The sequence below is a fragment of the Molothrus aeneus genome, chromosome 1 (assembly GCF_037042795.1).
Source record: "Molothrus aeneus isolate 106 chromosome 1, BPBGC_Maene_1.0, whole genome shotgun sequence".
Taxonomy (NCBI): Eukaryota; Metazoa; Chordata; class Aves; order Passeriformes; family Icteridae; genus Molothrus; species Molothrus aeneus.
In genome coordinates this window covers 93,589,059-93,613,518 of record NC_089646.1, presented here as the reverse complement: position 1 = coordinate 93,613,518, position 24,460 = coordinate 93,589,059, and the positions used below count along the sequence as shown (strand labels likewise).

The 24,460-nt window shown below is 38.5% G+C and overlaps 1 protein-coding gene across 3 annotated transcripts in view; it reads right to left on the bottom strand.

The window, feature by feature from the left end:
• Positions 1-23,809, bottom strand: part of MBP (myelin basic protein) — an 85,353-nt gene extending 61,544 nt beyond the window's left edge. For all 3 annotated transcript variants that reach the window (XM_066561015.1, XM_066561024.1, XM_066561033.1), the window contains exon 1: positions 23,738-23,809. In XM_066561015.1, coding sequence (XP_066417112.1) covers positions 23,738-23,788 — 51 coding nt within the window. In that variant the 5' untranslated portion in view covers positions 23,789-23,809. The remainder of the gene's footprint in view (positions 1-23,737) is intronic.
• Between the last annotated feature and the right edge of the window lie 651 nt (positions 23,810-24,460).

The window sequence follows — 24,460 nt, the reverse complement described above, 5'->3', positions numbered from 1 at the left end:
TGGTACACAGGTGCAAATATTTCACTCTATTTTTCACGAAAAGGATGTGGTTTAAGTCAAAAACACAGTGTTGATACTGCAGCCTCAACCCTCAGTGCACCTCCTTAAAAGCTTCATAAATCCATTGAACAACGTCAGTGTCTGGCTCCAGCAGACTGGTAATTTTCAAGTGCCACCACATGAGGTCTTTCTGAAGGGTTATAACAGAAGTGTACAACAGCAATACTGTTTTCTTCCCAGCTAATGAGAGCACTTCTATATTCCAGCATATTGATGAAATCTGAGTTCATATATCAGGATACCAATATACCAGAAAAAGATACTAAGCATCTGATTATCTATTGTGAAAGCATAATAGAGATGCAAAAAACTAGCAGCTAGGTACAGAATGATGTCCAATAATTAACCAGTGGAAAAAAAATCAAACCAAAGCCATTTAAAAAAAGGTGCAAAATAACAATCCACTAGCCAGGCAGAAAAAATGAGAAGTATTTTGGGCTTTTTGTTCGGGTAAAAAATGGCTTTCACCCTCATACATTGAACTTCTCATATCAGAGGTCTCAGTTTGGCAGCTTGCAATGAGTAAAGATCAAAATGATTGCCTCATAATCAGAAATCCTCCTCAGTCTTGAATCCTCCTCAGGGGCCTATAGAAGACTGAGTGTGGCAGTAGACCTGGTGATTTGCACCATTTATCCATAGGAAGAGATGGAGAAGGGGTGGCAGCTGTCTGTGTGGAGCACATCTGGGAGAGTGCATCGTTCCAAACCACCATTCAGTGCAGAAGTTACCTGATGCTATGATACACAGAGGAAAGGCTCCAGTCCTTTTGCAGAATCCCACCAACCATGGCTATGTAAACCTGCATTGCTACATTTGCATGATGCTTACAGTTGTTTAAAAAAATTAAAAAATAAGAAATTAGGCCTGAAGCAGTGTCCAAATCTGGTTCATCAAACACAAGGATGGATGTCTGCAGTAACCCAGGAACAAGAAGATGTTCAGAGTGTCTTACATAAATAAAAGAAGTTTTTTAAAAAATAAATTCTATTTATCTTCTTCCATTATCTCAAAGGTATTTTGAGGGAAATATATTATAACATGAAAGCTATTACAGAGCATCTCAGAAATATTCACTGAAAAAGTGTCGAATGCAAGAACAGTAAACAACTATTAGAGATGAACCTTTCTGCTGCATTACCAGCAAAACATCTTTTCTCGGCCCCTAGGTGTGAAAATGTTCTGGCTTTTGCAGTACCCCAACTGACAGTGCACAGGTGTTTTTTGACAAAAACCCAGCACAGCTGACATCCTGGCTCTGCAGCCCGTGTTAACGTTGTTAAGAGGAAACACACAAGGTTCCCCTTGTCAACGTGAATTGTTGACTCCACCGGCCCGCAGGAGAGAAGTGCAACATGTGACTGTGGGGGCTACAAAGAGCTGAGGCACAACTGTGCCAAAAAAACATGCACAGCAGGAACTCAGCACCTAACACGAGAGGTTCGCTCTGCCCAGTTCCCCAGCAGCAAACCAGGCTGCAGGGAAGGCAGAATTTCACTTCTGGTATTTTATTCCTAATTCCATTACATGGATGAACCAGTCCTTCAGTGTGCAAAATAATTACAAAGAACATGTGTCTGGGTCATTTCCTCAACACGGATGCAGACTGGCTCTCTTGAATAATAAAAATACCTTTGTGCTTTCTCTAAGGTTACAGAAAGAAGACAAAAACAGTAGGCAACTTTAGAACACTTTTGCATGTTCTACTGACAGTGGGCAAGAGATACAACAGAGTGATTCAAATCCCCTTTGAGCTTAACGAGTATGAAACACACTCTGAAACAACTGCCCGTGAACACCAAACATGAACCTTCAACTTCTTGAATTTAATTTTCACTTTCAAGTCTCTAGCTCATGAGGAAAGAAAGCTCAAAAGCAGCTATGTAAAAAGCATTCAAAAACATTCAAAATTACATCACATCAACTCCCTAAAAACTACCAAGACATTTTCAGCAAAATTTACTTTTATTTGCCAAGAATTAAATGTAGCATCAAGCACTTAATTTTAGAATGGAGATTTTTCAACACACTGAAAGTGATTTAGGTCACTTGGCAGTCTCTAGCCCCATTTAGTACTTTTCTAGGCCAAAGCTAAGAATAATTGTACATACAAGTTGCCTGATGCTAAAATACATTACATTTCCCTGCAAGATTTGTAGGTTCAAAGAAAATTCTGACTACAGTACTCATCATGTTTCTGAACTGTGACGAAAGGAAATTACCAGATGTTTCTTAAATTTTGTACAAAAAGATTTTTTGAGGCCTGGTGGGTTGTAAAGAAGAAGACAATTTTGCCTTTCCAAAGTGGCAAGGTATTTTGACACAGACATTTCATCTCATCATTACCATTCACTCCTGCCAAGATCCCAATCTTGTCCCATCTCCAAGGAATGTGTCCTCCCTCCTGACCATACCTACAAGCAGGGCTGCTCCCAAAACTTTTTGGTCCCTCAAGGAACTGGACAGGGGGCAAAAGAGGGGCTAAAACCAATCCATCTGAGTAACATGAGGGGGGAGAAAATGGAACCAAACCAGATCTTGGGTCCAATCCACCAGAGAGCCCCTCCCTCACTCCAGTCTGTATGGGAAAAGAAAGTTTGCTGTGTAACACTTGGTTAAGGGGGAAGCTGCCGTGACCCTGTCACCATGGAAAATGAGACCTTGGTGTGCATGTACCTGTCTATCCACCCAAGACAGAAAATTACTTTTCCATTTCCCTGTTTGATTTAAATAGGCCAATGTTAAATGCATGATCTTGAAAGAAAATGAGTTTTATTGCTCTGTGCTCCCAGAATGTGCATATGTCCTCTGTGTAGGGTAAATAAACGCGCAAACACCACTTAGGAGAAAATGTTTTCAAATGTCAAGACCTACAGGGTCAATATTTACAAAATAATCAACACAACTGCATTTTTCAAAATGTAAATAAAGATTTCTTTTCAGATAAGAGTTTTGAAATGCATTTGGAGTGGAAGCAAGGGGGGTTTTTATAGTTAAGGGAAACTGCTAAAGGCACGAAACAGTTTGTATAATTGCAAAACAGTGGTATGACATTTTTTCACTCCCACGTAAGTAAATTTTAAAAAACATCAAGCAACATGTGAAGATAAGTAAAGACATCGATCATGTTATCAAGGATCACTTTATCAATATACTACTAAAAGATAGTTCCCCACTGTAAAACTACATTTAAAATATTTTCTATTAAAAAATCATTAAGATACTAAGTTTTATCAATAGTTTGAGTCAAATGCAGACTCACCAGAAAAGTTGAGACACTAGGCAAAACTGAGTATTTGCTTGATAGTTCATGGAATCAACCTTGGCCTTTGGCCCCATTCACCCCATCATTTTATGGAATTTTGAAAAAGCATTGATCAGATTGTATATCTGACATATCCACATCTGCATGTTACAGTCTGGGCTGCATTAGACTGTAAGTGTGCTCCAGAGGAGGGCACAATTTTTCCAAGGCCTCTTCTTGTCTTCATCACCCTGTGCCCTTTGTTTGCCAACCCATTCCATCACTTCCCACTTGTCTGTGGGTTGTCATCTCTCTCTCCCCTATTTTTCTCGGTTTACAGCTCTCCTCACCAGCTTGACCAGCCTGTTGGCTGTGAGGCTTTTCCCTGACTGGGTCAGGTAGATTCCATCTGAGCAGTCCCTGACCCTCAGAGAGGGACTCCATGGCTGTAAAAGCCAAATGCCTGCTGACAGCATCAGTTGTGCCACCAGGTGCTGACCTCTAGGATCCATTCACTTCTGTCCAAGCCCTAGACCCTCACTAAGAGCACCAGGGAGAAAGCCTTGGCTCCTGTGCCCTTGTTCCTCAGACCCAGAGCCATATAATCAGTCTCAGGACCCCTGTATCAGTATCAAGGCTGCCCCCATATCAAGGAAGAGAAGGAGGGGGTAAGCACAAGGATTTCACAAGCCCCACCAGCATCACCACACCACCATGGAGCCAAATCTCTCCCCTAGAAAATACATGAGAGGGAAAAACAGTGTGCACAGTAATGTAGTTGCACCTTATGTAATGACCCTGGATGGATATTGGTAAGACTGACAAAAAGGAAAGAGGGACCATTAATTTTTAGAGCCATATTAAAGCCCCTCAAGGAGTCTGTTTCTCAATGTGCTTAAAGACCTGAAGTTACCTCCCCTTTCCATACCTCACCAAATACATTACAAGTTTGTCAGAAGTATTAGTCACCTTTGCAAATATTTTTTACACATAATTTTAAGAGATAGAGCTTGCCCATAAACTCTCAGCAACTTCAATTCTCACTCAAGTCAATCAGCAGGAAGCAACAGAATGATAAATGCTAATTTTTGACTTTAAAATCAGTTTCAAGTACAGCTACCTCTTCAGAAAGGCACAATACCATCCCAGAGATTTGTTCATCTGAAATCCAACTATAGGCCCAAATAGGGGTGACCTTTCTTTCAGCAGCCCACTGTAAGCCTTTCAAGTATAAATCAACTCTAACAAACAGATAGCTGTCAAGGGTACATAAATAAAACTACTTACTAGAACACAGAGAAATAACCCAAGAGATATTTCCTAAGAAACAAAGAATATACATTGAAATGTATGCAATATTATATGAATATTTTTTTAAAAAGCAACTTCAAAACACCTATTAAAATTAATTTATAGTTTTGTTTAATACACTTGAAGAAAGCACAATAAGGATCCCTTCCTCACTTTTCCTAGTTACCTTAACAACCACAAAATGCAAAATCTGAAGAGGAGATTAACTGATTTCAGAAATATTCTACATGTCAGTCATTTTTCAAGAAACTGTCTAAACTGAACCAGAAAAAGTGTCATAAAGCAAATAACTCAAAACAATGCACCTAATTAGCACTAAAGCAATAGAACCCAAGTCAGGAGAATGTAAAAAAATCTAACCAAAACCAATCCACTCCAATAACAAGGAAGAAATCTCAGAGCAATAGAACACAAATCCCTCAAATTCTCTCAACACAAATAGAAACTGCTCCCATTCACTGCTTGCTTTGACTTCTGGGTCCTTTATCAGGAACAGAGGAGCAGAACCCTTGCTGGCATGATTATTTCCCTTTCACAATGTTCATATGCACTAGACATGTGATAGAGGATCTTTGGTGGGCACCGGGAGTCCAGCCAGGGTCAACCCACCACATTTTCTGAAAACAAACAAGAGAACAATGCTTCCCTACATGTTTTAGGCCAACACAGAGGCACTCTCACAAAAACTACTGTGCAGAGTTACAACTGCACCAATATTAGAAGAAAAATTGACCATTGTAACACATGTATGAAGCTGCACCCTGAAATATTAACCTACATATTCAACAGGTGAACTTTCCCATTTCAGAAGGGAATAATGAAGTCTAAGAGGCAAAATATTTTGGAAAAAAAGCACAACAAACCCAATTGTTTACCCAAACATGCCCAGAGAGATGACATTTTAATTTTTTTTATTTTCAGCCTGTTTAAAATGTCCAAATTAGCATTCAAATTGCATTGACCATCATGAGAGGGAAAACAACAACAACAAATCCTGAAGATCTGGATTTTAATGAATGGCAGAAGCCAATTTCATTAGCTGTCCCACGTTTCAGCATCTGATCACACTGGGGCTTCCAGGCATTTTAAGGGCTGTCACTCAGAGCCTGACCTGTCGCTGTGTTCTGGCTACCAAGCCACCATCTGGTTTATTATACCAGTGACACTAACACCTCCAGATTTTGGTGCCCTCCTCTGGAGCACACTTACAGTCTAATGCACCCAGACTGTAACATGCAGATGTGGATATGTCAGATATGCAATCTGATCAATGCTTTTACAAAATTCCATAATATGATGGGGTGAGCTTGCAGCAAATATCAGTGATTTCATATGCAAGGAGTACAGCTAAAATGTTACATTTTCCTCCACATATCAGTAATTTAACATGTTCCTGACCCTCAGAAATAATGATCCCAAGTTAAGTATTGCTGCTTACCACTTAGTGGTAAGACAAACCTTGAGAGCCCAAGGAAATGACTCACTCAGATCTCACACTCAGTGCTTCTTCAGTCCCAGGTGACACCTGATTCATCTGCAAATACCTGCTATTACTCACCTGGAACTAGGAAAGGTTTTCCTGTGGAGTTAATTGCTGCCATTTCTGTACACCATATAAAAAAGACTGTGGTCAGTAAGTATCTATCCAAAGTGTCTCCAGATGGCAAATATGATAAGATACAGGCTCCATAACATAAATAGTTCATAAGCCTGTTCTCATACCTTTTGCAAAGCATAAGCAGCTAATCTAATAACTGAATTTAAAAAACCCTATCTGCACAATACAAAATCCTGTTCTTCAGCAACATTTCTTATTTTGTTGCAGAGACATTATACTTTTAAACAGCTGTAACTACCATTTTCCAAATATATAAAGTCAAACAAAGAAATTAAATCTGAGAAAGATCAAGCAATATCAATCTCATACTGACTGTGAGATTGATGTCCATTTTCTCTAATACCAATGTAAATAAGTATCAGAAATGATGACATTGAAACACTCATGTGCATGTACAGACAGGAGAAATGGTTAAGACCAGAAATACAATTTGTGAGCAACCAGCTTATTATTCAGTGAGCCATAAACCAAATAGAAACTGTCATTTAAAAAGATCACAGAATCATTCAATATGCTGAGTTGGAAGGGACCCACAAAGATCATCACATCCAACTCCTGGCCCAGAATCACACCATGTGCCTGAGAGCACTGTCAAAACTCTCAGGCTGGTGCTGTGACCACTTCCCTGTGGAGCGTGTTCCAGTGCCCAAACGCCCTCTGGGTGAGGAAACTTTTTCTGAAATCCAACCTAAACCTCCCCTGACACAACTTCAGACCATTACTTTGGGTCCTATCACTAATCACTACAGAGATGATTCAATTTACCACAGTTTGATTCATTAGTGTGGTTCTAGTAAGTACTCTACATCTTCAGGAGAAATATTGCATTGAAATTCATGAGCTACATGTTAAAAAGGAAAAAAAAAAAAAAAAGGTGATTTAAATAAGCGCTACTTTGCACTATTTATAGTCATCATCTGTGGAAGCCCCAGGCTCTGGGTGGGAACATGAAGCTCTACCAGCAAGCATACCTATTCACTGCCTGGGAACATCGCCAGCTCCAGGCAGGAACACTTGTTCTTTTCTTCAACTTCCACCTTTTCCTACAGTGCCTAATTTTTAGATCTTTCCTTTTGTATAGATATTAAAAAAAAAAAAAAAACAACCAAAAACAAAACAAAAAACCCCAAAAAAACCGCCACCAAAACCAGCAACAAAAAACCAACCAACACCTAAATCAAAAAACCAAAAACAACACCACATAAAAACCCAACGACAGCTCAGCCAGACAGCATTGCCTTTGTTTTTCTGTGACCAATCAACATTTACTTTGTACTGTTACACTATACAGGCTGCTATCAATATGTCAAGACTTGGTAACTCCGTGACAACTGCCCATCTTTCTAGAAAGGTTTCAAGAAATCAAGGATCATCATACAACCAGAAAGCGCACATCACACCTCTTTTCTCTTTTATGTGGATTTGTTCCAAAAGAAGGCCTCAGTATGGGTTTTTTTTGTCAATAATTCATAAGTGCAATACTTTACTGAAGGATAAAAGACTGTCAAAGGTAGGTACATTTTGTACTCGACAGAAACCTCTGCATTAACATTGAAGGAGTGATAATGCATTGGTAAAAAGAGAGAGATGCTTCACACACAGCATTTCAAATGCTTAGCTGTTTTTCTTTTTTTAGATGACATAACAGTTTTAACAGTAATTTTCCCCCATGGATAGAAGGTGTGTAGGAACACCCTGCTTGGAGGGCAAATGGTGTCTGACTAACCCCCTGAATAGCCTCCTGTGATAAAATGACTGGTTTTGTGGAGGAGGGGAGAAGCTTGACATCATATCCCCTGACATTAGCATGGCCTATGACACAGCCTCCCACAGTCTGCCACTCTACCCTTCCAGTCAAACCATGAAGATGAAGTCTGGGCAGGTGGAACACAAGGGGTGGGTAACTGGTAGGACCAACAAGCTCAGAGGATGGCAATCAACAGCACGGAGTCCATGTGTCTGTCAGTCAGCAGCAGAACCCCTCAGGGATCCACACTAAGGCCAGTATCATTTAATGTCTTTATTAAAAACCCAGGTAATAATAAACTGGGGGTATTGGTCAGTACACAGAGGCAGAGGTGCTCTTCAGACAAGGACCTTGACAGGCTACATTAGTAAAGAGACAAGAATCTCCTGAAGTCCAGTAAAGGCGCATGCAAAACTCTGCAGCTGAAATGGGGATAACTCCAATCCTGAGGATCGAAAGGGGTGGGTTAAATCGCCTGGAAGCAGCTTTGCAGAGAAGGTTTTCTTTCTTTCTTTTTTTTTTTTTTTTTGCATCCATTTTAGTTAAGTAACTACAAATGGTTGCATTAGAGGTGTTTGGCACTGATGAGCTGCTCCTAAAGTACATGGGAAAAGCAGGTGCTATTGGCAAATAGGTTTAACTCCTACTCAGTTTTCCTGAACTTGGGCTTTTGAGAGAAAAGATACACAAGGGCCCCTATGGAAGAACAAGAAAAGGCTTTGGAAGAATAGATGTGTCGATTGTGTGACTGGTTTTTTTTCCCTTGCTCTGTTCTGCTTCTTCTGTAGACTCAAAAGATACTTTGCTCAGAGTCAGTACTCCCAGCAGTGATGACAGCTTCCTGAGGGAAAAGCTGTGGCCAACACACCAGTTTAAAACCACTTGAGCAGTCACAGCTGATCACAAAGAGTTACAGAAAAACAGGAGCTTGACTGAACAATGAAGAATTCAGGATCAATTTCTCTCCAGAGGGAAGAGTTTCTGGCCTCAAAACCAAATGAGTCAACTGCATGAAAGACTACAAAAACCCTCAGATACTACACTCCCTCAAACGCAGGCAAAAAATGCAGTCAGACAGTACTTGAAAATTATACCCCATCAAAAATGTTAAGAGACTTTACAATGCCTGGAACAGAAAACACACCAACTCTTACAGAGAAGGAATCGCTAGGTTTGGTTTTTGCTTGGTTTGCTGTTTTGGTTTTTTTTATAATTTGCATAGAAATAACAAGAAAATAAACTAAAAAACAACTGTCATAAGTGAATAAAGTAAATTTTGCACAGTTGACAAATTATGATACTATTCCCATGACAGTGACAGTGCTGGTTCCTGAAGAGCCCAGGTAAGTAACATAAGATCAACTCCTGGCTATAATGCATTTCTCAGTGATCAACAAACAACGTCCTTGGATTCAGCTAAAACAATTTTCATTGAAATCCAATAAAATAATTACTAGATATGTCTGATAGATATTAATTAATATTTTAATTTAATATTTAATTAAAGGACGGTGAAAGTACTTCATTATAAAAATTTATTTTTGTCCATCTTTTATGTACTCTGATTCGACATCATTAATGTAAGAACCTCACTGAAATTAAGATCTCCTTAAGCCACAGTGAGCAAATCACACAGCCTGATAAGCTCATGTTACCTTCCCACTGCAATAATTATTTACATACATGCACTTCTCCCTATTCTCCAAGTATTTTCAGACAAAAAGGAGCCTGGTAATAGAGAAATTAGTTAAAAGCTGTAAGACTTCATGAAAGTTCAACAAAATCATCTTTATCAGCATATAAAAGGTATTCAGTTCAAAGCTCTACTGTAAGTCATATTAGGTGGTGTGATTTAAAAGAAAGGTTGATCATTCAAGTAGAATCTTCTCCAGTACAAAAGCTCATTTTCAAGGCTAGACACATGATCTTTCCCAAGTAACATTTACTGTAACCATTTACAAGTAACCAAATCCTTAGGAAAAACAATCTTCTGATAGACCATGAAAAATTAGAAGCAGAGTTAACAGAAGAGCTCAAGGGAAATTTCTCCTTGTACTATCAACACCCAGTCTATCCCCAACTCTTTTTGGTTTTTTGCCACTCAACTTTCCTCCCTCTGAAGGAAGGTACACATGCAAAACAAACTGATTGCATGTGGAATCCTTTTTACCTACAGATAGATATAAATACAAATACAATATAAATACAAATATCAAATACAATAAATACAAATATCAAACAAATATTAAAATGCACAAAATATTTAAAGTAGAACCTCCAGAGCCGTGAACTGGAGGACTGCAAATGCAAGAATTACAAACTCCCAGCCAACCTGAACCTGTGGGGACCTTGCTTCTTCAGCTGGATCCCTTCAAAATTATGGTGCCTAATGGGATTCATCCCAGGATACTCAGGGAGCTGCCCTATGTCACCAGGAGACCTCCCTTAAAGATTTTTCACTGGTCTTGGGATGTCAGTGGTCTTGGGATGTTTTCAATGATGGCTTGGGAATCTAGAAAGGTCCCAGCAAATGAAGCAGACACTGATCTCTCCTCTCTGGTGATCAGTGACAGGACTGAAGGGAATTAGCTGATGTTGTGTCAGGGGAGGTTTAGGCTGGGTATTAGGAGAATGTTCTGCACACAGGCAGGTGGCTAGGCACTGGACAGAGCCAAGCCTGAGACAGCTCAAGAAATGTCTGGACAACACTTTCAGGCACATGGTGTGATATTCTTGGGGATGTCCTGTGCAGGGCCAGGAGCTGGACGTGGTGGGTCCCTTCCAACTCTGGATATTCTATGATTCTATGAAATATATCAGGGTTTTTAATTATGGTGTCGTATGGAGAGGATGAGGAAGAAGGGCAAAAACTGGTTTCATCTCCTGTCCACAGGGTCAGGCTGCAGAGAATACAATTCCTTAAACTACACTGCTGTTTTCCCAAGGTTTTGCTCACACTGCCCACAGCAAATTCCATTACATTAATGTGCAAAATCTATGTTAATGCACTACTTGGCTGGGAATTTTAAGCGCACAGACGTCATCACACAGTCAAAGACTGCATTTCCCTCAGCAACTGTTACTTAGTAACCCTCTGCACATAAATAGAATTTTACATCACTGCATATGTATTGTGAAGGCTAAAATCCATGCCTTGATTCTATAGGCCAGCAGGAAGGAAAGGAGTCATGCGGGCAACTGTAAAACAAAGTAGCACCAACTATTTTCAACTGCTTCTCTAGGCAGAGAATTTAACTGGAGAGAAACCTGTGGGTAAACAAGAAGCTATTTTCACTGCCCTTCTTTTGGTGGTATTTCATCATAAAAAAGGAGCAGGTAGACCTTGGGCATAGTTTCTGGTATTATTCATGTGCTGTGCAGTGGGGACTGCAGACATAAGCACAGCAGACCATGCAAAGCTCTCCACCTTCTCCCCTAGAAGTAGTATAATCCAGAGGCTATGTAACTTCTGGGTAAAATTGGTACTGCCAGAGCCACAGTCGAAACAAAACTAAAAAAAGCTATGTGAATCAGATCCAGGACTGAACAAAACAGGTGGAGCATGATGGATAAAAAAAATAAAATCTTAAAATAAATCCAGATTAGAATCCATTGACTCTAAATTCAAAAGCTTAAATATCTGTATTTTATTAACATATATATTCGATCCTTTCCATATATAGGCTACTTGTGATTTGACTGACAGTCTAACTCAAGCAGCTTGAATCAACATAGTACTTCATAATCACTTTAGACCCAGAGACTACCTTTTTAGCACTGAATGAAAGAGGTGGCCTGCTGGAAATACCTAGACATCTTTTTAATTCCATTCCCTAGCACTGCAAATATTACCATAACACTACTTAGTCTCATCCTTTGCCTCTAACACCCCACAGTTGCAGCTTCTTAAATGATTTACTATAATAAAAGTGGATTATCTTGACAAAAAAAAAAACTGATTGAGTTACATATAAGCAACAAATATATTCATTTGAAGACGTTACAGGTAAAAAATATTTGTAGTTATTAAACCAAGTGAATAAGTATAACCATATAGATAAGCAAACACACTTAATTTGCAATTCTATTTTGCAAGTTTACAAGCCCTAAAGTATAGCACTTCCCCTTAAGTGCAGCATTCAAATAATCATTTTCTTACCTCTTCTGAACAATGAAAAATTGTTATTCTAAAACAGGATTTTGAAAGCTTTAGCAAGCCAAAATATTCTTAACCCTGAAAATTCTTCCCCTCAGCTCTTGTCCTGGTAAGAGGTAACTCAACAGATACAAAAGTTCTTCTTGCAAAATCTCAGGGAATAAATCCTTTGAAAATAAGGGTACCTACTTAAAACTTTTTTCCTTTCATCTTGATATTAATAACATTGTAAGAAGCAAGATATGCCAGGACAGATCAGAAATCTTTACTTTAGGAAAGCATCAAACAATTTCTTTTAAGAAAACAGCATTAGGCTATGAACCATGTTGAGATTTGAAACTAACATTTTGAAACTAACTCATGACTAGGAGAAGTCCAGATGCTCAGAGTTTTCTCTGAAGTCCTCATTTTCTTAAGGCCACAAGACCCAACTAGGCAGTGCAGCAGCAGAATTGAGAACTGAGCAAGAGACTCGGCCAAGTCTTACTCAGTGACTGGGACAATTAAATGGGACAATTAAATGGCATCTGGCTCCAGCACAAAAACAGCAGCTCTGCACCTGTTCCACCAGCCCACGGTTTGCAGCCCACTTGGTTAAAGCAAGCCCATGGGACAAAACCCAGAACAACTTGTCATCTACTCAGACCAGAGCTCAAAGCTGGGATTAAAGCCAAGGGCCCCTGCTCCTGGTGGAGCCATCTCCCCTGGGGGCTACATGCAAGACATGTTCAGAGGGTCCCTCCAGTTTCTTACATACAGCAGCAACAGACATCATCAGAAATTATCAAAGACATGCAATTTAGTTGATACAAAGTCTGTGTGTCAATCCCTACAGGATTCCAAAATGCCATAAACCCTTTATTCTTCCATAGTCAGGTGACTCAACAGCTGCAATAGAATATTACATTATTGCAGTATTAACTGCATTATGCTATTAGGAATTCTGCAAAATCCCAGAGCAGAATCTGATGCCTGGAAGATCTCAGAATCCCTTGCCAAAGGCAGACATATCCCTTGCTCCACTGGTTGTTCATGTACTTGGAGTTAAAGCCACCAGCCAGGACACCTGTACAATCTGCTGAGAGAGTATTAGAAACCAGAGCTCCCCATTCCGACTGAACACATCCAATGACTGGGATCTTGTGGCCTCCTTTACCCCAGGCTCCATAAGACTTTCATTTTTATATGATTTTATCAATCCTTATAAACACTACATAGCATGGCATAATATAAAAATTTTAAAAAAATGAAAAAAATAGACAAAATGCCAGTGGAAAGGAAAAGAAGGCAACAGAAAGAAAATATATATTGAAGAGACTCCTGAATGTAGTTCTGTTACTTCCCTTCCTGAGAAGACTGCAGGAAAGCAGAACACATAAACACTGAGGTCAAACAAAAGGAAAAAGTGTCAAAGCCTAATTTCTATGAGGCATTTCAACTATTTTTTTTCCTTGCCAATACCCTTGCCATATAAGTATACGGCAAGAAATTAGTTGAAGCACATATAAAGAAAAACCTTTTATTTTGATTTTTTTTTTTTAATATTGTATGGTAGAAACAAAATACCAACATTAAAATTAATTTGTCAAGCAAAGGTATCCTAAAGCTGAGTGCTCAGGACACATTGTTAGCACATACAAACAAACATGCTTCACTTAAGCCAATCTGAATGTAATGGATTACAGTGGTTCAGATCCATCTCAAATAAAATGTATAACATAAGTTTTCTTCAAACACAGATTTGATTCTGAAGGAAACTGGAGATTAGCATCCCATCATAGGAGAAAGAGCTCCTCTCAGCAAATTTCTCTCAGCAAGTATCCTGCAGCACATGACACGTAATTTATTTCAGCACAGAAATATAACATTGTGTGCAGCCTTGACCTAGAATCTCATCTCACGTGACCAAGCTCCAGAAATAATGTCAATCGTCCCAAACACACAGACTTTTCTGTGCAGTAGTGCACCAAAGACAAAACAGTTGTTACTTTATGCAGTGGGTTTCACCTACTGTGAGCTCCAAAGCCTTTCCTAGAATATGAAGATATGTTTATTTATACTAGTACTATAGATTTGTTAAATATATTAAAGATATTTAATTTTAAATCAATGCATATTAAGTATTGAAACATATTAAATATATTTTATGATCTATAAATATTTCTCAACTGTTACAGGCACTGACTTGAGATTCTGAGTCTCACATGCTCTCATCTTCTCTTCCATCTTTCATCTCCCAAGTCTCAAAAACCCAGAATTGTCTGGAATTTCAGACAAGAGTCTAAATGAAAAAAAGTACTGATTATTCAGGCTTTATCGCTGTGTACCATAAGGCAAGTTTCATCTGCAGTAGAAAGCTCTGGCTTAGCATTAAGGAAACATTTAGTCTGTAGTTCACAGGAAAGATCAGAATGAACAGACTCCCCAGGGTGGAAGGCTACTGGTGTTGCCTTTTGAAACTAATACAGACAGCACATCTGCAGCCAAACAGGCATAGAAGCACAATATCAATACTTGAATATACACCTGCATTTATATACAAATATTTTTTTAAATATACACTTGTACTTTTTTCAATATGGACATGTGCATACTTACATATATGTGCACAAAAGAAACAAAAATGGGATTTAAAGTTTTTGCAGTTCCACTTCACACTGACAAATTTTAGCCACATTTCCCCAAAAGGATTACAGAGAAGTTCTTGCATTTGATGCATGTAACAAATTCTTTAAGAGGTACAAGGTAGAAATGCAAAAATCCAAAACAACTTCATGACCAAACAGTATATAAGTGACAATGATAGTTGCTCATAAAAATAACAGAATATTGTTTTGATTTTCAGCTTTCAAATATTGACAGTGGCACTACTGGATTGCTTTGTAAAGCAATGTACTGTGGTAGGCTGGGAAGGTTGCAGAAAGTCACATTATAACATGAAGAGAGAGAACTGGCTTGAAAAGAAAGTAATTATTCCGGTGGATATGTGTTGGATATGTTGCAAATTTTCTCTGTTTTCTTCTGTGGTGCTCACACCTTCCTGATCAGACTGCCTCTTAACTGGCCATCTCCTCACTGTTTCTGAGCACTGTCAGCAGCTAAACAGCATTTCTAATACCTCAGAAAAATCAAAGCAAGGCATTTTGACTGCATTGGAGGTGCTGCCAGAAAATAGCACGCAGTAAGAAACTGGGTGAAAGAAGCAGAAAGAAGATAAAGGAAGGAGGTAGACGGGTAAATTAGCTATGACCACAAAACCAAAACAAGAAAAACCCCAAATGACTCAGATTTCAACATCACATCTCAAATTTTTTTTATTCAAAACATCTCCAGTATATTGGTATTTCCATAATTCAGTTAAAATAGTTCTGCACCACCAAACAGTGAATCCATTCCTGAAGCTCTTACACTGAACAGGAAAATCTGAGGACCCAAAAATGGTGACTATTGTTTTGGTAAGTGCCTGTTTGAAGATATATCTCATTAGTGACAGACTTGATAAGATTTCTGGGTCTCTTGGGTCTTTTCAATGTTTTCTGAGCTGCCTAGAGTTCCAAGCAAGCTGAGTGCCCTCAGGCCTCCCTAAATTCAGCTTTCAATTCTAAGTACAGCCACACCAGCCTGAACATCACTGTGTGGCACTGTGACAAAAATGCAAGATTTCCTTTATTGCCTCTTCTTCATTGCAACTGATGCTCAGAAGTCCCCCTAATCATCCAAGGACCTGGCATGTAACTTGTGCTTTTAGCTCTATGTAAATTTTGATATCTTTAGGGTTGCTGCACTGAAAGATCAGATTTTTAAAATAACAAATCTTATCTCAGCAATCAAGAGTAACATCATATTATTCTGCTTAAAAATTTTTCAATTTCCTTTTACAAAAACATGTTTTTCCTCCCCCAGAAAAAGCTACAAAGTATTTCCATCAACCAGAAGGCCTGAAAAAGTTAAATAAAAAGGAAAATCATTCCATGGCATTTCTCCTCAAAGTGGAAAAATCCATTTCTGAACTGTAGCTGCAGACAAGTTAAATTTATTCAATGTACAAATAGCTCCAATTATTCAAGAAATTCAACTTCTGAAGTGCAAAAAGAAGTTACTGTCAGCAATACTTTGCATTGGAAAGCCCTACAACCTTTTCCTTCCAATCTCCATTGCACACTTGCTGAAGTTACAAATGAGAGCAAAATTCAACTCAGCTTAATGTGGTACCTCTCTTTTCTCGTGGCAGAATATTTAGCATCTGAGAGTGTTTTGACTTCCTACTGATGCACAGTGTAAAACTATGTCTTACAACGACCCTATCTGCACAGTCAGTTGCATTATCAGAAATACACTTGTGAGAAACTGAGAATTAAAATGAAACATGGCTCCAGAACTCTTCCTCACAGCTGCTGCCCAGGAGCATCAAACACCACTGAATTAGCACTAGGAGGAAAAAGACGAGAACAAACTTTAAAATGCACTTTTAACAGGTTTTAATACTTCAGTAAGTGCTACAGGGCAGTTTTGCCAGTCATTATCTTAGACACTGGAGATTCTGCCGTGGTTTGACACCGGACACCCAGAGGTAAAGCCTAGCCATTTCTCTAAAAGGGTGAATACATTTCACCACAATTTATTTTACAGATATGACTGTATCTTAAGGTAACACATTACTGCAGAAGATTTTTAAGCTCTTCTCAAATACAACCAGGGTCAAAGTAACAAACCAGAATTTTCATCTGACCCAATTTCAGAGCAGGCGATACAACATTACTGCCACAAGCTGATCCACAACCACCACAACAGTAAAAGCACAAAAGTTTCCGTGAGGAAGGACACTGCTCCCTTTCAGTACTGCCATGTCACTTACTGCTTCCTCAAAATTAAAAGCATCAACAGCTTTCCCTTCATTTTTATGGCATGAAGGTGCCAAAACACTGAACAACATGTTCTCAGGCTGAAGTATGGTCTGATTTACTAGAAAAGTCATCTCAGCAGCTAGAACAGTTCACATGGAGTTCACAAAGAATGCCTACTGCAGTCCACCCCTGTTCTTCCAGCTCCTTGCTAATTTAAGTGGCACTGGCATTAAACTCATTTGACAGGACATTTATCTAGTTCTGCATCAAAGTTAACAAGGAGGGAACTGCAGAAAACTACCACAAAAACATGGCATCTGAAGCACCAGACCTTAAAAAAGCACAGAGTGCACTTCCCTCTTTTAGTCAGTTCTGCAGGCTGAGGGTGGGAGAACAAAGCCCAACACCCTACCTCCTCCCCAGCCAAAACCACAGCCACTGCACCTCTTCCTTTTACACCCATGCAGGCTTCACCAGCTCTAGACCCAAACCAAAGAGCACTAGGACTTAGCCATTGCATGCAAAACAGAAAAACACACTTGAAACTTATTTTATGCAAGCAATGCCCACACATTAACTCACTTTTTCACTGAAACACAGATCTAACCACACACTGCCATGGTTATACAATTCAGGCAACTCCTTAAACATTAGCAGTGGGTGCTGTGGCAGGGCCAGAACCTGCTCCTCTCTTGTACCTGCCTCGCTTCTCACCTTTTATCTTTTCCACCCATTCCTTGCACAGTACCCTTCACATGCACCGAAGGCAAACATGGAAGTGTAGGAGTATCATCATCAATTCAGGTACAATTTATTATCCTCACAAAATTTCAATGAGCTTGCTATATTTTAGACAAGAGAAGGATTAATTGCTGCAGCCACAATTGACTGTACTAAATTCAGCACCCAAAGAGTTTAATGAACAGTCAAGTAATGGAACACATTACTTGGATTTAGACACAAGTTGTTCCTTTAAACTTCATAGTAGAATTATTTGCCCACTGAAACATTAACACAGACTTCTGATACCATACTGGGTGCTGGTGTTAAGGTTAATTTTTGAGGACAGATGTCACAGCTACTTCATGCTTGGCATTCTCAGAGGTTTCAAACAGTAAGTCATTTCTGTATCATCTCACCAGCAGAAGCGCATTAGTGCCTGAAGGCTCCACTCAAGGTCTCCAAGCACTACTATTAATACAGAATGACATTGCCTCTATCCCAACAAAGCAGCATCCAGTTAGACAGCACGAAGGTTAAGAAATGAAATAGGAAGACAGAGAGACCACATGAGGATTTGCTCAAGGGCAAAGCTAGGCTGATGGTAGAACATGAGGAAAACAGACATCTATCAAATTCAACTGGTGTTGTTGAACCTGACTGCCCAGAACTTCCCTTCACATCCTTGAAGAAGATTTGCCTCTTCCAAAAGCAGCAGCTCCTTGTACCAGGCACCAGCATAACCAACACCAGTTGGTCATAAGGATCCTACAGATCATATCTAACTGTAAAACTGACTGGTGAAAATGCTCACCAAATCTCTCACAGAAAACACTGGTGCTCCCAACATTTAAAGTTTCTTTCTCCTTTTCGCTTGCCTTCAGAAAACATCCTGGCTCAAGGGGGAGTGTTTTAATCTAGCCATCAAATAGCAAAGGATACACCATAATAGTTCCTGTGCTCTTTACTGCTTTACAGGAAAGAGTAAACTCTGAAAAACCACACAATTACACTGGAAAATAAAAATAGTGCTATACAACTTTGCTAGGGGAAAAAAGTGAGAGGGCTTTGTGATTAATTTTTTATGGCAATACAAGTGAATTTTGTATGGCAATAAGACTATTTCTTTTTGTTTATTTTTTACAGAAAAGTGTACCCCAGACTTCAAAATCTATACAATCTCTATGTTACATCTCTCAAGCTGTATATACTAAAAAATAATAAACTTTTATTTTAGAAAAATAATACTTCAGAGCAATTAACTAAGCAAGTAAAAACTGTTTCATCTGTTGTTTTTTTCCTTTTTTGATAATTTATGATGCATACCAAGAGGAAGCACCTGGCAAAAACCACACATCCAGCTCAGGCCTGTAAGCAGCCTAAGCCATGAGAGGTAGTGAAAGCTTTTATGCTTGCAGATCACTGAGCATGTATGAGATGAACAGTTCAACTACCATTGTGTGCCAGTCATCTTAAGAATTTCAACTCCCTTTCACTAGGAAGAGACAGAAAATTTTCAATCGGTGTTACCCAACTGCAGCCTTAGGGTGCTAATTTCACAACATTAGCAAGGTAACAGGGGGAAAAAAAGAGGAGAGGAAATAGAATCTCCTCTAAAGCAGCACAGAAACTATCTGATTTACTGATACATGCTCACTGAAGCAATTTAGCTTGAAGTAGTTATGCTGAGCTTGCCTTAAACACTGAGAACCTGTCAGTTTATTAAAGTTATATCAAATCAACCACTGCAAAACACATTATAGAATCTAGGTACATAACACAGGGCAATCAAAGGCAAGATTTTTCACAAGTTCATTACCCAGCAAGACTTGGTCATTATTAACAGATTATTTTTAGTTCAAAGAAAACATTAAATTGCAGACTGAACGCCTTATTCATCATTATGTCTGTTTTCAGTTTTGGCCTGCAATTACATTTCCCAAGGCTTTTCAGAGCTGAGTACCAGAAGGAGCAATTTGGTTTGGTTCTTTGCTGTTTTTTTACAGCGCACCCCAATTACATAAAGGACATGAACTAGGTAAATAATCCAGCATTTCCCATGATCTAACATGTCCCAGGCTTGTATAAATTTCTTGAGCAATCCCTTGACATGGCAGTGCAGTGGGTTTTGATCTTTCACAACAGGTCACAAACTTGATTTCCATCTCCCCACAGTACTGTGTGACCCTGGAAACCAAGCTACACGGACCACGCGCATTTGGAAGTTGTTCTGGAATAAGTGGGACAATGCCAGAAACCTTCCTTCAAACCCCCCTTCCTGAACAATCAAAGGGCCAGTTTTGACAGATAGCAAGAAAGTTCAAAGATTTTGGAAAGGCAATAATGTGCTGAGCAGAATTCTCTAATGAGGGGTAGCAGAGAACTGTGCTGTTGTAACACTGGCAGCTTTAAGTCATTGCAAAAGAGATTGTGCCACTTCGTAGTGTAATGATGACAAATTAGCACACAGCAACTAGAACACTAAACCAGTAAAACTCCACTGTCTGTTCTTTTTACTCCTTGACATTTAGCTCTATGAGAAGTTAAAGAAACTCAGGGCACTAAACTCATGACAGCCTATTCATTTTGTTATCGTTGTTCTTAGATATATTTATGTTAAGTTCAAACTCAAGTATTAACACTAAGAGGAAAATAAACAAAATAAATACTTAAACATTTACTAATGCATCAAGCAGATGCAAAGTCTAGTATCATTCAAAGTAAAAAGAAAAGATACAATGCTGAGTTCATTGAGGAATGTTTTTGTATCTTACAAAACTAAAAAATGCAGATCCATCAAACATATGAGAAAGAAATCCCACAGAAATGAGTATGCTATTGCTGTAAGTAAAAGAGAAAGGTTTTGTAAATACTCCTCCACATTATTTATGTCAAACATTTTTCAAAGTATTCACTTAATTTCACAGTATCTCATTATTTATTAAATAATCTCTGTAGCTTGCCATATCTATATATCAAGGGGAGAACAGTATTTTGAAGGAAGTGTCACAGCATGGGAAGCCATCTTAATGTCTTCTGTAAATTCTGAAATTTGAAAGCATATTGGTGTCACCTTAGACAGTTCATGAAGTAATTGATTTCCAGAAGTCCATTTCTAATTTTGCAATTCAAATACACAAATTTACTAAAAGTAAAGTGAAGCTAGATGCCAACTCTAAAAACCACCAAATCAAGCTAATAGTAATTGCTGGATTAAAGGACATTTACGAGACAGCCAAGAACTGGGATTGCTGCAATTGGCAACAGTCTCTTTAATGTCACTACACATAAAATAGCCCTCTGGAGAAATGGTCTACCAGTCCAGGAACAGTACGGTGGCTGTAAATCTGACCTCAAAGGTGTCACTGTCATACTTTCTGAAAAATCCCTTCGCCAAGATTTCTTCTCAAGGGAGGCTGGGGAGCCTCAGAGAGAAGGGAGGGGAATATTATCTCATTTGCTTCTCCCTGTTTTGCTGCTTTGGAGTGTGGTTTGGAGATTGTTTATCCAACATGTGAATTGTTTCTACTTAATGACCAATCCCCATAAGGCTCTGTCAGGACTCTGGAAGAAGTCACGAGTTTTTCATTGGTATCTTGTTAAGCCTTCTGTAAGTATCCTTTCTCTATTCTTTAGTATAGTTTTAGTATAGCATTCTTTTATATAATTTAATATCATAAAATAATAAATTAGCCTTCTAAGAACATGGAGTCAGATTCATCATTTCCTTCCTGCCATGGGGTACCCTTAATATACCACACAAAGGTTCAAAGAAGCTGCCTAAAATCATGGTTTTCCTTTAGACCTACAGTTTTGGGGAAGGACTTATAGTAAACAGCCTGAAGAGTCAAAGTAATGAAATTTAAAAAGACCCTTGGTAAGATGTTTGCCTCTTTCTTGCAGTTCTATTACTATGAGGGAGGAGAGGCAGTTCAGCATTTCCACTGAAGTGTCTGTAAGCCATAAGCAGGTCCAGAAGATTAGTGGGAAAACAGTTCTAATCTACAGCAATATTGAACAACAACAAAGAAAAAACCTACTTCAACTTTGAAAAAAAGAGGAAAAAAAACCCCAAAACAAACTGGTTTGGCTAATGCCTCCAAGAAACTGAATGCTGCCTGAAAGAACTGAATCAAGAATGACTAACTACAGGGAATCCATAGTAACACCTTAACCATGTATTTCTTGATTTTAAATCTATGGCCTTGTAATTTCTTGTGGCATGATTACTGTTTTAGATAAATGAGATCATGCACATCTCTGTGCATAAAGGGAGATTTTGATCAAGCACTGACAGTTTGAAAGTTTAGGGGTTTGGTGTTTTGGTTTTTTGACCCTCTAGGAGGATGAGTGAAGGACAGAAGATATTACTACAGTAGTAAGTTCCTACCTCACACAACAATTTTGGTAAACTAATTTTATTTTGATTGCAGAATCAAGTATTCTCCATGAACTGATTAGGACAAAGAAGGAATTTTAAAGAATTGCAGCCATCCATTTCCTTGTAGTTCTGTCCTACATACCAAGTGCAGACTCACGGTCACCTGACTCTCACTCACCACCACAAAATTTGTACCTCTTGCACAGGCTGTTGGAATTGGAAGAATTTTTAGCTTTTTGAAGCCAGATGTGGCCCACAACTCACCCACCTGCCATCCAGATGCCTCAAACACATGATCCCACAGCAGGAGAGAAGCTACGATGTGTTTTTTTTTAACCAAATTTTATCCTCAAAGACTAAAGAAGGGGATATTTGGTGCACTGAAGCCCATCAAGCTCTGTAAACGTAATGTATCATACCTGCAGGATCTCACATGCTTACTCAGAAAGGATCAAAATATTTGGCTAAATGTTTCTGTTTGGTGCATTAGACATTTCTGCACAACTGAGTTTTCAAAAGGGCAAGTCTGCAAGACCAGGCACCACAAGACAGCAACTTGGGATTCATACTATTTGTACTCAAACTGAAACTTTGGGTCACAAAATATATTTTGCAAAATACTGCACTGACACAAAACAAAACTGTATGTAGCCAGCTGTCCTCTGTTCCTGTGGCTTTCTCCCCATCCCTTCCAGTGTGACTATGCATTTTCCTAAAGGAGATTGCAAGGAACTAATAAATGTATGAGTTCCAGTATGTATACCTTTTGGGGATAGCTGATAATCTGCCACAGCAAAGCAAAATACCCACATTGCTCCAGATAAAGCCCAAACTATCTGTTTACAGCTTATGTCCAATGCAAAGGGCAATAGTTTTATACAGTGTGGGCTTAGACTGCAAACTGTTATTTTTGGATGAGGGTGTGTGGAGGGAAGATAGCAAAAGCTAGCAACAAGCAGTGGGGTTTTTTTTACTTTAAATATAAATATAGAAAGATGTTCTGTTTTAAGATCTGTGAAATCTCTTCCGGTACAACATAGAAAAACAAATAAACAAGATATTATCACAAGGCAAACAGAATACCACATTATGTGCAGAATACGCAACAGTGTCAGCAGATGCTTAGGAATCGAATACTAACTTTTAATGAACATATTGACAGTTCCCTTTTTTTTTTTGTTCCCTAGGGAGGAGATTTTTAAAGCTGTATCTCCTTGGATTGACACTCTTGTCCTTAAAAATCCTCTCATTTTACCTATTTTTTCACAGTGTCTTTCTTATGGATAAAGCCAATTTTATTGCCCAAATGAAAAATTGTCAACACACAGAATATAACTCTGCTTACTGCCTCTTAAAAAAGATACTCTACAGTATCATGATTCTAAGGCCCTTTCATTCATTACTACCATGACTGAGAAGATTATTATCAACTATGGATCAAACATCACATCTCTCACTAAATCCAGCACAACAAAATCTTCATTTGGCCACATCTCATAGGAAATTCTTTTAAAAACATGATCACTTTACAGTGTAAACTACAAAATAGTAATGGTAACAGTGATCTGGTAAACAACTACTGTCCTAAAAATCCCCGGTATTTCACAGAATACATATTTCCCAAGTGGCTCTCTCTCTTCCATTTTCTACACTCACCTTGGTTGACTTCTCAGTGCTATGCTCTCGTTTTCCTACATGGTTCCCCATGACGGATCACCAAACTTTAAATTCTGAAAAGATAAAAAACAAAACAACATTTTTGAAACCAATACATTTGTAAAGAAATACAGATAAATTTTTAACCTGACACATATCAAAGAAAATTTTCATATTCAATAAGAATTTTTACAGTCCAAGGTAAGATCCTAAGGAAAAAAAACCTCCATGCTTATCTGGTCTATTTTACACATTTAAGCAATATCAGAAAGCTTTACTACTTCTATTAAAAAAGACATAAAAGAGAAGGAAAAAAATAAAATGCTCTTTTTGAAATTTGCACATAAAACAAAACTAGATCAGAGATTTGGTAGAGGCCCTATCAATATTATGTTTTTAATAACAAACAGTGCAGTATGTATCAAATAATTTGTTACTATAAACTTCCATAATAGTTCAAGTAAGTTCTTTTGAATTCACACTTACCACTATATAAACAGCAATTAGTGAAAAAAGCACCACATTAACTGCTAACAATTTGCTGTGAAGGTTAGAACATGTAAGTTGTTTACAGCTCCCACTTTCATGATGAGCACATAAGAAATGCCAACTCTTTCTTCATATTTTCTGGCTCATCCTACCATATCTCAGCTTAACAGAGCTTATGAAGGTTAAACAACATGCAAATTTCAGCTTTTAGAGCACACTCATGGTTGTGCCACA